Source organism: Vanellus vanellus (genome assembly GCF_965231255.1).
Source record: "Vanellus vanellus genome assembly, chromosome: 9".
Classification (NCBI taxonomy): Eukaryota; Metazoa; Chordata; class Aves; order Charadriiformes; family Charadriidae; genus Vanellus; species Vanellus vanellus.
In genome coordinates, this window is record NC_138914.1 from 217,255 (window position 1) to 229,496 (window position 12,242).

Sequence of the window (12,242 nt, forward strand, 5' to 3'; positions counted from 1 at the left end):
ACATTAACAGCAAAAGGTGTTAATGGAATGCATTTTTAGAAGGGAAGCAGTCTGTAGCATTGCTGTTTGTTATGATGACTCATGCCGTATGATTCCTAGTCCCAGGAGCTTTCTACAGGGCACAACTTGTTAACTGAAGCGATGCAATCAAATTTGTTTGCTGTGGATGGTTTTTCACAGGACACTGTAGTCCGTGTGATGTAATTCAAATCAGTCATGCTGAAATCCAAATTAGTCATTTCTCCTCCAAGTTGAGAGTATATTGAAGTGTGCATTTTATGAACTAACTTCTCCCAGTTAGTCTAAACAAGATAATTACTGTTATTGTATTGCACAATGACAGCGCTGTTCTATGGATGTACTGACTCTTAGCCTGGAGGGTTTTTTTCAAGTTCTGTATGCTTTAATAAGGAAGTAGCTGAAAATGCAAAAGAAAACCTTATGCCTCCAAAATGGACAGATGTTTAGAAAACACATTCCCCCGCCGGCAATGAAACTACCTTTTACTTACATTTTTTACTTTAATATGTTGGAACTTGGTTGAAACCTTTTTCAAATTTTGAGCATGTGGTGCAGGTTTATGTGTAGATGTGGCTCAAATGGCTAAAAATGGCTCAAGTTTGGGCTCAAAACTTGGCTCTGTTCGAACCACATTGTCACAGTGTGGTCATCCTGCTGCCAGTGTGCTCATGGTGACTTGTGGCCATCAGCCCCATCTGACACTGAACATTGGCCCACCCACATTCAAACTGGAAAGTGCTTTAGTGTGCTGATGGCTTCGATGCTTTTGATCGGGGGTGAAGGCAAGTGTCACCATTTCAGGAGTGCTTATGCGAGCAGAATTCATAGAAGAAACTTTAGGTACTTGTTTTAAGAGAAGGCTAGTGTGCCTGATGACTTTCACCAGCAATGTTGTACTTTCATCTGTTCTAAGTAAATATGCCGTTACTGACTCGATGAAAGACTCATTGGCCCCATGGCAGGACCTTCTTTGTGACAACTGATGCATCTACAGCCTGTATCTCTCTTTTCCAGTTTCCTTGTACTTACTAAGGATATCTACCTCTAAACCAAAACTGCTTGTGGGTATCGGTGTGGTGAGACGACTGTCAGACAGGGAATGGGGCTTTCGGTCGGCCTCTCTGGTTTGGTTGTGGTTGCGTTAGAATCATGGCACGTCATAGCATCTTGCGGTTACGATGCCATGGCAAGATGAAGGCTGACATGGAAAAATGTGCCCAGCAGAAGCTCTTGCCCTTGTCCTGGCCTGTAACTAACCAAATCGGCGTAGCGTGCGGGTGGGTTTGTGCAGAGCCAGAGACACTGACCAGAGGGGAATGGGCTCCAGGCTGACGTGCCCTGGGGGGAAGTAACCTCCTTCAGGGGGTTTCTCACAGGTTGAGAGGTGCTTCGCCTCTGAACAAAGGCCTTGCCAGACTTAGCTTGCAGGAGAGTGCTCGGTGTAGTCAGTGCAAAACATACTAAGACAGGAAATGATTACTGGCTTCAGCTGTCTTCATAAGGACACCCGCAACTGTGGGATCGAATGCACAACCTGCTTGGAGGGGAGAGGTGTCTACTAGAAACTCAGGCTCTGCTGGGCCCTTCCGATTGACTGGAGTGTTCTGGGCTGGTTGTATTGCAGATACTTGGCTAAATGTCACCTTTGAAATACATTCACTGGATCATGGCAAGTGATTCTAATGTAACTCCCCGTGTTTCTGACATTCTCCCTTGAATGTTTGATTCTTTTTTCTCCACTTGCACAATTCTTTGCTTTCTTTAAAAACTGTTATTTTTCTTTGCGGCTATGAGCTGTGGCTAGGATCGGGAGGGACGCAAAACACTGTGGTATGGGTTATTTAAAGCTTCACTGCATCTTCTCTGAATCCAGTAAACCCATAAAATACCAGCGAGCTCTCTTACAGTAGAGAAAAGTTTGGATGGTGTCACTTTTGCTTCCCCGGGCTTCCCTGCGGCAATAAAGTGAAAGAGTTGTACTTATCTTCAGCTGTCTTTTTCTGTGGCAGTTGTTCTGAATCCTCCAGTACAACATATGTTTCATAGACACCCATGTGGTGCACCTTTTCTGCCCTTCACCTTTCTGTAAGACAATTTGAATGCTTAGTAAGTGCTCTTTTTGAGTGTCTCTGACCTGTGCAGCATAGGTGGAAATACAGGTGTTAATACGACAGGAAGTGCTCCTTGAAGGGAATGGATTTCGTCTTCTATGGCTAATCTTCCCGCAGATTTCTTGCTAAATCTCCATAAATGCACTTTAATCCTGTTAAGCTTGAATTATGGCATGTGCAACCGAAAGCATGTGTGTGGTGTTTGTTCATCAGGTATAATAATGCTTATAGCATGGAAAACTGTGGTTCGTTATTCAGAATCAGACATACTGTGTACGTAATACGAAATAGTCAATCTGGTATCCTCATATTTGTCAATGAATAAGAATGTAATTGATTTTTGTACTAACTTTTCAGCTAACAGTATCTGTTTTTCTTACTTTGACACGAGAACCGGATGATTAACTTGTGTCCTCTCTCTTTCTCTGCTGTCTTCAATAGAGCATGCATCATTTTGAACGTGAATTTTCGGAAAAGTAAGCTAATGCTGATTTATCTCTTTAAAGATGCTCTGTTTCTGTATGGGAAAGTTGAATGCGAATCTTGAACTTGCTTAGTATTGGGAGGGAATAGAAGAAAAAAATCTGAACATTCTTATGGATTATTTTTATGAAATACAGCATCTTTAAAAACTCTATCACTAAAATTATTTTGTTTGCATCCCATTCTCCGCCAAGTTTTTAATGCTGTTTGCACAATTGCTGTCACTTTAAATTCATAATTAAGTTTTTGTTTCAATTCAGGCATCAAGTTTACAGCATCTGATTTACTTCCTATTCCTTTTAACACACTCTCTTAACAAAAATGTCCCTGTAAAAAAAACTTGGTAAGTTCTTGTTTGAGCGTTTTATTCTTACAACTGCATGAATGAGCAAAATGTGTGTTTGCAGGCACCTTCTTCCAACATATGTACTGGAAAGGTCTAGTGATAACTGAGGACTTGTCCCAAATGTTTTTTCTAGTATATACAGAAAAATATTTCACTGTTGGCCAGAAGAATTTAATGCGTAGATGTAACTGCATACAAGTACACCAGCGTGAACTAAGATTTCCTTTGCACCACTCATGTCAAGAAGAGGAGGACAGCTTGGTTTTGGTTAACTAATTGAAAATAATTGATTTGAAGATTTTCAGAACCATGCTCTTATTAATTAAGAGCTCAATATGTAATGCTCATAGCTTGTCAGATGCCATCCTAAAAACTGTGTGTATTTATGTATTAAAGCAGAGCTGAGGTGTAAGAGCATCATTGTCTGTAATCAGTCCCCCAAGAGTTTAACTGTATGATGTTGTCAGCAGCTCAGTTTCAATAATCCTGAGTCCTGAGGAATTTAACAATTTTCCAGGAAGGAAGGTGGCCTCTCCCTCTACTTCCCTGTCTTTTCTACCCCCATTGTAAAATAACCAGACTAAATTTGCAGATAACACATGGAATCTTGGCCCAATAAGACTTAGTGATCCAAGCATTTGAGGAGTCCCCCCCTGTCAAATGTGTACCTTCTTTCACTGGGTATGTTACCGTTGTATTTGCATTCCATACAGAGTCCTGGCTGCTGTTTTCATGGTCATTCCCTATTGCACCTTGTAAAACTACTTGCATAGCTTCTTCAACCTCAGCGTGCGATTCCAGCCAAAAATCTTGTCTTTGTTCTCTGCGTTCTTGCATCTCTTTCAAGCCATTTCGAATATGATTAGCTGGTCTTGGCTCTTGAACAGCAGTTACCTGATCAGTTTGGTGATGGCGTTGGTACACCAGTCCTACAGCTTTCTGCTCTGACCACTTGAATGGCAAAAGTGGTTACTTTAACTGTTCTTGGTCTTGTTCTTCCTTTGGCAAAGTGTCAAGATTTGCTTTTCTGTGCTTTGCTGGCACTCTGTACACACATGAGAAGCAGGAGGACTCTAACCTAGGGGATGGCTTTCCAGTATTTCTAATAATAAATTGACTTACGTCTTTGGCTAGTGTAAAAAAGTAGATTTGGAGAAGTTAGATGGCCCCAAGGCATCAGTACGCAATTTATTTCAGTTTGTGCTAACATTGTGTAATGTTTTGATTACTTAAGAGAGCAGTTGATCCACACGCAACAGGCATGTTAAGTTTTTTCAGTTGATCTCTGCTATTTCTACTAGTTCTTGAGTATTTCCTCCGGAAGGGAGGAGAGCGAAGATGAGCCCAATAGGTACTTCCATGTTTTGTTGCTGCAGGTGGTTTTCATGCCAATGAGAATTGGAGAGTTGGAAGTGCTACAATCACAGCATGTATTAATGTACACTGGCAAAATTCAGTGCTTTGTGTGAATACTCTGCATTTTGTGCTTGCTCCCATATGGGAAAAGTCTCTCTTCAAAGACTGGTGCAAACGGAAAATGAGGGAGCTTTGAGTTAGGACTTTCATCTGGTATAACTGCTTTTTTTGATTACAGCAGTTACTTTTTACTATTGCTTGTTAGCCTGAGAGCAAGTGTTAGTGAGGAATTGGGAGAGAAGCGGAGCACAGAGAGCTTTGCCTGCTTTTTGTTTTCCGTAGCTGAGCTTTATCCTTCATCAAATCCCTCTCGAGTCCACGTGGCATTATGTCCTTTAGCTGCTTGGTATTCGCTTACTTCATAGCGAGTTCTGCTTCAGTAGCCGTAGCCTCTCGGTTGGCCTTGTGTTGGTTTGTGTTGTATCGTAGTTCTTGCCACTTACCAGTATATTCCTCTGTTGGTTAGAGCTAACAAAAGCAAGTGTTAACTATAGGTGCCACCTCTCTCTCTCTAGTCTTATTATGGAATAACTTACGATCTGGATGATCACAAGTCAAAATTCACTGTTGAATAGTTCGAAGATATGAATCATTTATGCCCCCGCTCATTGCAGAGTATCTCAGACAAGACAGGCCCGTCATTCCCCGTGCAGCTGGTGGTGTGCTGCCAGTGCCACCTTCACATGGATGTCGCGTGGAATGGCGAGGGGTCACCTCTGAAGCCCTTTGCTCGTACTCCTGCACCGATCTTTGATTATACTTGTGTAGAAACGATGGTGCAACGTGCAGCAGCCGAGTTGCACAAGATCGGCGTGTTTGGGAGAGCTGCTTGGGGCAAGTAAGGCCATGTGCCTGGACCTGAGCTGCCAGGAAGCACCTCCACGCAGGCCCTCGCTGCTGGGTGGCTGTCTGCGTACGCTGCTGTGGGCTCTGGCTTCCCAGGGAGTCAGGACACAGAGGCTGCGGCGTGATGAGAAACACGAGATGGATGTGACTGGGGTAGATAGCGAAGGGAGAGTGCAAAGGTGGGAGCATGAGAGGTGGGCAAGAGGGGTGAGTGGCAGATGGTTGTGATTCATTCAGCCTGCGAAAGAAGCACTTGTTATGTGTTTGGAGAAAGTCTGACAGTACTGTGGAAGTGGAAAACACTTCCAGAAACCTCCATCTGCAGTGAGTACTTGAAAAATGGAATATAATCTGACCAAGCAGTCATCACAAACACTACAGCGATGTGGTCCTTTGTAAGAATGTAAAGTTAGTCATGTAAATAAGAGCAGGTAGTAAGATTTGCTTCCAGTCTCTCTTACTGTTTATGACCCAAAGAGCAAAACTGCTTCGCTGGGGACAAACAAGAGCAACGGAAGCTGGGATGTCCTGTTAAGTGATCTCTGTTCCCCTCAAGGCAAGATCACATTTGAGTCATGTTTTCATCCCCGAGTACTGAGACACTTCAGGCTTCATTTCAGAGGTGTCTCAGATGACACGACTCACCTGCAGATAGAGGGATTTGATCACTCTGGCATTTTTCACCTGTTCTGTTCTTCACACTCCACTGGCATTCAAGGAATGGTGGCACTAGCACAGGACTGGCCAAGTCCAGCTAATAGCTGCAGTCCTCTGCAGCAGGACCTTCTTGACATAAACTACATCTTCTGTCCTCAACTCAACAGGAGCATCGTTGATACCCCCAGCACCGCCACCGCCGCCCCTGCCACCAGCAGCTCCTCCTCCAAGTACAGAGGTGCCAACGCAGCCAAGCCCTCAGCCCGATGTCAGCGCAAGCCGAGGAGCCTTACTCAGCTCCATTCAAAACTTTCAGAAAGGAACTCTGAAGAAAACACAGACCTGCGACTACAGCGCTCCCAGGATCAGCTGAGGCCACTGGTCACACCAGGATTGCATTCCCTCTCCCCCTCCTGTGCTGTCTAGGAACAAGACCCTCCTGACCGCCCATGGATCCACCAGCATATAGTGGCTCATCACGCTGTACATCCATTTACGCCTATTCCACCTTTTCTTGAGTAGCAGCACTGCCCTGTCTGCATCGCGTTGCCATGCTGGGCTAAGTACTCCAGTCTTTACTTGGTTTCAAGAACTTTGTTCTTTAGCTACAGTTTCAGGGGTACAGCAACTTCTACATAGCTGAATAAAAATCTGAAATAGGAATGACCATGATCATGGTGAATTAATGCATTTTTTCTAGCTCTCTTCCACCCCCTTTTTTCAAATTACAGGAATGTAGTTTTAGTCTGCTTGGTTTTTCAACGCTTTTCATGCATTTGTAACTCATCTTAATTCTTACTGCACTGAATCAGCAAGTTTTGTTTTAGACAATCCAACACTCTCCCCCCACCCCACTCCTTAAAGCGTACCGCACAGGTGAGGGAACCAGAGAATTAAATCTTGTTCCCACCGTATTTGCTGGTGGAGTGAAAATGCTGTTTCATTAAACTTGTTTAAATGGACATCCTACCTGTAACTCTAAGGGAAAGTGTTTTTTAAATGAGGAAACAGTTGAAATGGGAGTAAATAGGGCACTGGAATATTATTCAGGATTTAGTTAAATGCAAAGTTACTTCAAGTTAATTCTACAGCTTAAACTTTATTGAAAGATCCTTTTTGATTTAAAACCTTAAACAAATTGCACTTTAAAGGATTAGAGATAATCCATTTTTTTAAATTCAAGTACATCAGTGTTTGTTACTATGCAGAGAATGTCTGTACAAAGTTTCATGTAACCTGTGATATTCAGTCATTTTTATTAAAATGTTAATGGAATTCCTTCAGCAGCATGGTGGTGGGTATATTCAGCTAGGATTTCACCTGCAAGCCAGACTTCTAAGAACCTAACAGCACTTCTACTAAAGCAAATACCCTGAAAGGTATTCCTGGCTCTTAACTGAAATAGGACCCGAGCTCTTCTGCCTACGCACGGAGGTGAGTATCTCCTCTCCAACAGCTCGGTGGAAGGGCAGCCTGCCCGGGGTATAGAGCAAGCCACACCGCACGGACTCCTCGAGGCAGCTTTCAGGCGGTACCAGAAGCTGTTGAACAAAGCCAAGCGGAGCTCTCCCGCCTGTCAGGACTAGGCCCCCTAGCTAAACCCTGGCATGAGGCGATCTGACGAAAGGCTGCTGCGACTGTTTCCCAGCTCTTCAAACACAATCTATGCAACTGCTACTTCAGATGCAGACTCACTGCGTCTGAATAAAATAACTTATTTTGCACTGTAAGAACTATAGTTTCAGCATGCCGGTCTTAGCCCATGTGATGAGTTTAAAAAAAAAATAATACGTAAAGCAAAGCATTTGGGCAAGTATTTATCACTGTATGTGGCAGCTAGTGAAGAAAAAGTAGGTAGTGTTTGCCATCACATACTGAAGAGGATTTATTTAAGCTCTTGTGCAGAAGCTTTCTTGCACGAGTAGAGTGCTCTTCAAACTAAACACGTTGGCCATCTCTTAATCCATACCACAGGCTTCCAAATCACTCTGTGCAGACAGTTGCACTTAACTGCTGAACTGAAAAGCAAGGCTTCACCCACTCCAGTTTGATCATTCACCTTTAATAAGCCTTGTGACCATGGCCTCCTAGAAAGCTGTACAGCATTCCAGGGCTGGACTGGGGGCCCCCTCTTGCTCGCCGCAGTTCTTCACTCGGCCACTGTTACAGCCAGTTTAATGCAGCTAGACTGGTAATTATAAGCCAAGCAGAAACAGAAGATTTTTTTCCTAAATCCTATTTAGAATAGGATTTCTTCATATACAGTAGCACTAACCCACCTGTCCTGTTAACAAACAAGCATTACTGCATTGTTGCTTATACGAAGTGTGGCTTAGAGGGTAACCCCATATAAATATTCTGGGAGGTCACTATACTTTCCCCACTGTACAAAAGTTCCATGTAGCTATACAACAGAAGTAACGCATACAACTTGCCCAACACCATTGATACTTTGTAAAGCAGGACTTTAAAACATGTATTTACAACTTAGATATTCAAAGTCTTCTTCACTGCAAATATTATATCCTTCACTTGAGGTATGCAGTTATCTTCTAAAATTTTTGCATAAGGCATAGGAACATCTGCACCGGTAACACGCACAGCTGGAGCATCCAAGTAGTTAAAGGCAGATCCTGAAACAGAAGACAGTTGTCAGGTTGCCGTGCACTGTCGTTTTCTCTCAATTCAATTTTTGAATCTTAATCTATTTAAACAATTTTATTCCTGTAGCTCTTATATTCCAGAGAGAGCTGTTCCTGCCCATTTATCTTCATGTACTATGGTTTAGACAAAAAGTTTCCATCCTGCTTCTCACGCAGTTCCTGGGATAAGAATTACTTTCAACAGAAGACCAGCTGGATCCAGCTGGTTAAAGTCTCTAGAGCAAGACAGCTAGGCTCAAGCTCCTCAGATATAAACCCCTAACTTTGCCTTCATCTGGCTTTACCAAGAAGTTATCAGGATTTAGGCTTGGGAATGAGACCAACATATATATTGCAAAACTGGGTACCTTCCATGATCCTGGCACAGATTTCAGCTCCTACTCCAAATTGTGGCCAACCTCCTTCTACAGTTACGAGATGGTTTGTCTTTACAACGCTGGTTTCCACTGCTTCAATATCCATTGGTCGAATGGTACGCAGATTTATAACCTGGGGCAGAGGGGAAAGGACTGTGAGTTTTGCTATGATCTAAGCCTGTCAGTTACCACTGTTTGTGTACAGTGCCCACTAGCACTTTCATCTACTCTGACGTTGAAGACAAGACTTAATGAAATTTTTAACTTTTTATTCTGGCAGAGACTGTGTGTAACAGTTTCTGGTGGCTCCTGGAAAATCTGAGATAGGTGGGTCTTGCTATATTGAGATACAACCATAGTAATACATACTGTTGTTATTTTTACCGTACAGCTGGGTCAATCTGAAAATTGTTAGTAGTTCTGCCTTAATTTTGTGGTGAAAAGGTGAAATGCAGAAACATAAAATTCACATGCTGTTAAGGCATTTACAAATACAGGAAACTTGTAGTTAGTACACCGAAGTTTAGCAGAGCCTGAACGAGAAGACCCTCTACTTTTTTTCCCCACTTCAGGGAAAGAGAAAAGCAACAGAACCCCCACCCACCTCACACTCTACACCTTCTTTGGCAAGTACAGCAGCTGCTTCCAGACAGTGTCCAACGGGTCTTGAGTGTGACACTAATGTAACATGAGTTCCTGGAACAGAAAAGAGTGTTAAAAAAACCTAAAAAACCTTTAAGATTTAGAGCTCTTTTTCTACACCGTGGGCTCCTTTCAAGGCAGTGTTAGGCTTCCCTTGTAAATTTAAGTTCCTTACATTTATTTGAAATGCTAAATATTCTACGCCCATACACAGCATGAAGAGTGGGAGTAGGAGGACTATGCCCAGACACAAACTTTATCCTTTAATTCAGGGAACTGAAGGGATATTTAATGTGGTTTCCAATTTATCCTTTTCAAACATTCACGTAATTCAGTGAGAAATTATGAACAAATGGGCTGAAATACTACAGTAATCTCTTTTTGCACTTTCGACAAGAATTACACACTAAGGTGATAAAGAGTTCTCAGCCATCACCTACTCCATCTTTATATCAGGGAACAAGCCTTTAGAAGGGTGAAGTTTTAGATAAGATATACAGAATCAAGTAATCTTTCTTTATATGGGCAATAGAACAATAAAGTATACTACTGGATAAAGTAACATTTGAACATTTAACATTTGAAATACTTCTCTCTGCCCCATGACAGCAGTATTCTGAATAGCCAAGAGGTTAAAAAGTCCCCAAGCAGTTCATTTAATAAAGAAACAAACTCTATTCTCAGCTTACCTTGCCTTTCTATTTTAGCTTTTCCAATTGGAACAATGAAATCCTTTGACTGTGCCTGTTCAGCCATTTCAAAGGGAACACCATACAGTAATTCATTTTCCAGCATCACAACTAGAAGAAAACATAGTTGGGTTAATGTGTACATCTGCAGGCACAGGACTGTACTGATGATTTAACAGTACAGCAGCAGACTACCTCAAGATACTAAGCCCATCCAGGCAACAAGGACTCGAGTATGTTTGCAGAAGCAATTAAAAAAAAAAAATCAGTCTTTACTTCAATGCTGAATTATCTAAGTCTAACTTTAGAGAATTTTTTAAACAAGATCAGATATTTAACTTTTGGTACAGAACAGCAGAATCGCTAGTATTAGAAAGGTCTTCAGATTTTGCGTGCATGTTTGTGAGAAATAAAGACAAAAGTTGCCCTGTTTTTAATTAATGACATTCTGAATTTATCATGTGAATTTCATGGTCTGTAAAAATGAGTTACATAGACAACTGTATATGCAAGAACTCCTTCTAACTCATCTTTATCCTTTTTAATCCTTTTATGATAGAGTCATAAATGCTCCTAAGCTTCCTGATTGGTACCAAACTAGCACTACAGATACACAACTGACAACAGCGCAAAATTAGTCTACTGCTAGGAAGGCAAGTGACTGTTAGGAAAAGAGTAAATGTGCCTTTGTAAGTACCCTAAAGCTGCAGTAAAGCAACCTTAAGTGTTCTAGGATTTAACAATCTTTTTTGTTTTGTTTTAAATGGGGCAGAAGGGGAAAATAGGCATTCTTTTCAGGATCGAGTGCTAGGTATCGCCATGATCTGCCTGTGCTCACCTGGATTATCATCCCGGATTGACGCTTTCAGCAGGCCTTTGGCATCTTCTGAGCTCCAAGGACTAACAACTTTCAGTCCTGGGCAGTGCCCATACCAAGCAGCGAAGCACTGCGAGTGCTGAGCGGCGACTCCAGCTGATGCCCCGTTGGGGCCTCGGAAGACAATGGGAACAGCGATTGATCCTGCAGACATGTAACAGGTCTTGGCAGCGGAGTTTATAACCTGGTCGATTGCTTGCATGGAAAAGTTGAATGTCATGAATTCACACACTGGTCTCAACCCTGCCTATTAAATGTATTAAAATATATATTAGTATGTTTTTACATAAAAATAGTTTAAATTTAATTTAGAAGGAATACGAATTTACAAACCATAGCAGCACCGACAGCGATTCCTGCGAAGCCCATCTGAAAGAGAAGAAAACCAAGGGGTGAGCACCAGGGGAGGGGATGATGTGAAGGGACCGCCAGGGTAGGAGACGGGGCAGCCATACCTCTGATATCGGGGTGTCGATCACCCTCTTGTCCCCGTACTTCTTCCAGAGACCCCTGGAGATCTAAAGGGTAGGAGAGAGAAGTCAGGGCCCGCCTCCGGCCCTTTCCCTGCCCGCTAACGGCTGCCACGCACCTTGTAGGCACCATCGTACTGGGCCACCTCCTCGCCCAGCAGGAAGACGCGCTCGTCCCGCTCCAGCTCCTCATCCAGCGCCTGGTTCAGCGCGTCCCGTACCGTCACCTGCGGGACACGGGCAGCCGGGCAGGGCGGGGGCACGGCCCGCCGCCGGGCCCCCCCTACGCCAGGGATGCGGGGAGCCACCTCTCACCACCTCACCGCACCGCTCCTCACCGCCCATCCGCCCCGGGGCCGCCTCGCACCCCCGGGGCCTGACACTTCCCTTGAGGGGAACGAGCCCCTTTCCCCCCCCAACCCCTCCTTCGGGGCACCCCTCCCCGTGGCGGCCCCGCTACCTGTATGGCGGCGGGCGCGGAGAGGCGGAACCCCCTGCGCTGCCGTAGCAGGGGCCCGGCGGCGCGGCCCTGCGGCGGGAGGCGGGCGAGGCGGGCGCCCAGCGGCGCCAGGTGCCGCAGTGCCGCCGCAGACGCCGCCATCTTGGCCGTGTCCTCTAGCGCGGAGGGAGTGGGGCCCCGCCCCCGCGCGCCCTACCAACAGCCT

General features: G+C 44.0%; 2 protein-coding genes across 7 annotated transcripts in view; one reads left to right on the forward strand and one right to left on the reverse strand.

Moving 5' to 3' along the window:
• The window catches only part of PXK (PX domain containing serine/threonine kinase like), a 36,870-nt gene extending 30,060 nt beyond the window's left edge, over positions 1–6,810 (forward strand). For all 6 annotated transcript variants that reach the window (XM_082487607.1, XM_082487609.1, XM_082487606.1 and 3 more), the window contains one exon: positions 6,048–6,810. In XM_082487607.1, the coding sequence (XP_082343733.1) occupies positions 6,048–6,253 (206 nt within the window). In that variant the 3' untranslated portion in view covers positions 6,254–6,810. The remainder of the gene's footprint in view (positions 1–6,047) is intronic.
• A 149-nt stretch (positions 6,811–6,959) lies between these two features.
• PDHB (pyruvate dehydrogenase E1 subunit beta) lies at positions 6,960–12,181 on the reverse strand. Its single transcript, XM_082487612.1, has 9 exons — positions 12,038–12,181; positions 11,697–11,804; positions 11,563–11,625; positions 11,441–11,476; positions 11,069–11,354; positions 10,231–10,341; positions 9,504–9,595; positions 8,891–9,032; positions 6,960–8,513 (listed from the first exon to the last, which is right to left on the reverse strand). The coding sequence occupies exons 1-9, from the start codon at positions 12,176–12,178 to the stop codon at positions 8,368–8,370; spliced, it is 1,125 nt and encodes a 374-aa protein (XP_082343738.1). The 5' UTR covers positions 12,179–12,181; the 3' UTR covers positions 6,960–8,367.
• Between the last annotated feature and the right edge of the window lie 61 nt (positions 12,182–12,242).

Bases quoted from the DNA above. Each gene is read 5' to 3' on its own strand.
- PDHB (XM_082487612.1), bottom strand. From the start codon at position 12,178: ATGGCGGCGTCTGCGGCGGCACTGCGGCACCTGGCGCCGCTGGGCGCC. The intron at 11,355-11,440 runs GTTTGTAAATTC...TACATTTAATAG, and splicing joins TCGCTGTCGGTGCTGCTATG to GCAGGGTTGAGACCAGTGTG. The intron at 8,514-8,890 runs GTACCCAGTTTT...CTTCTGTTTCAG, and splicing joins CTGTGCCAGGATCATGGAAG to GATCTGCCTTTAACTACTTG.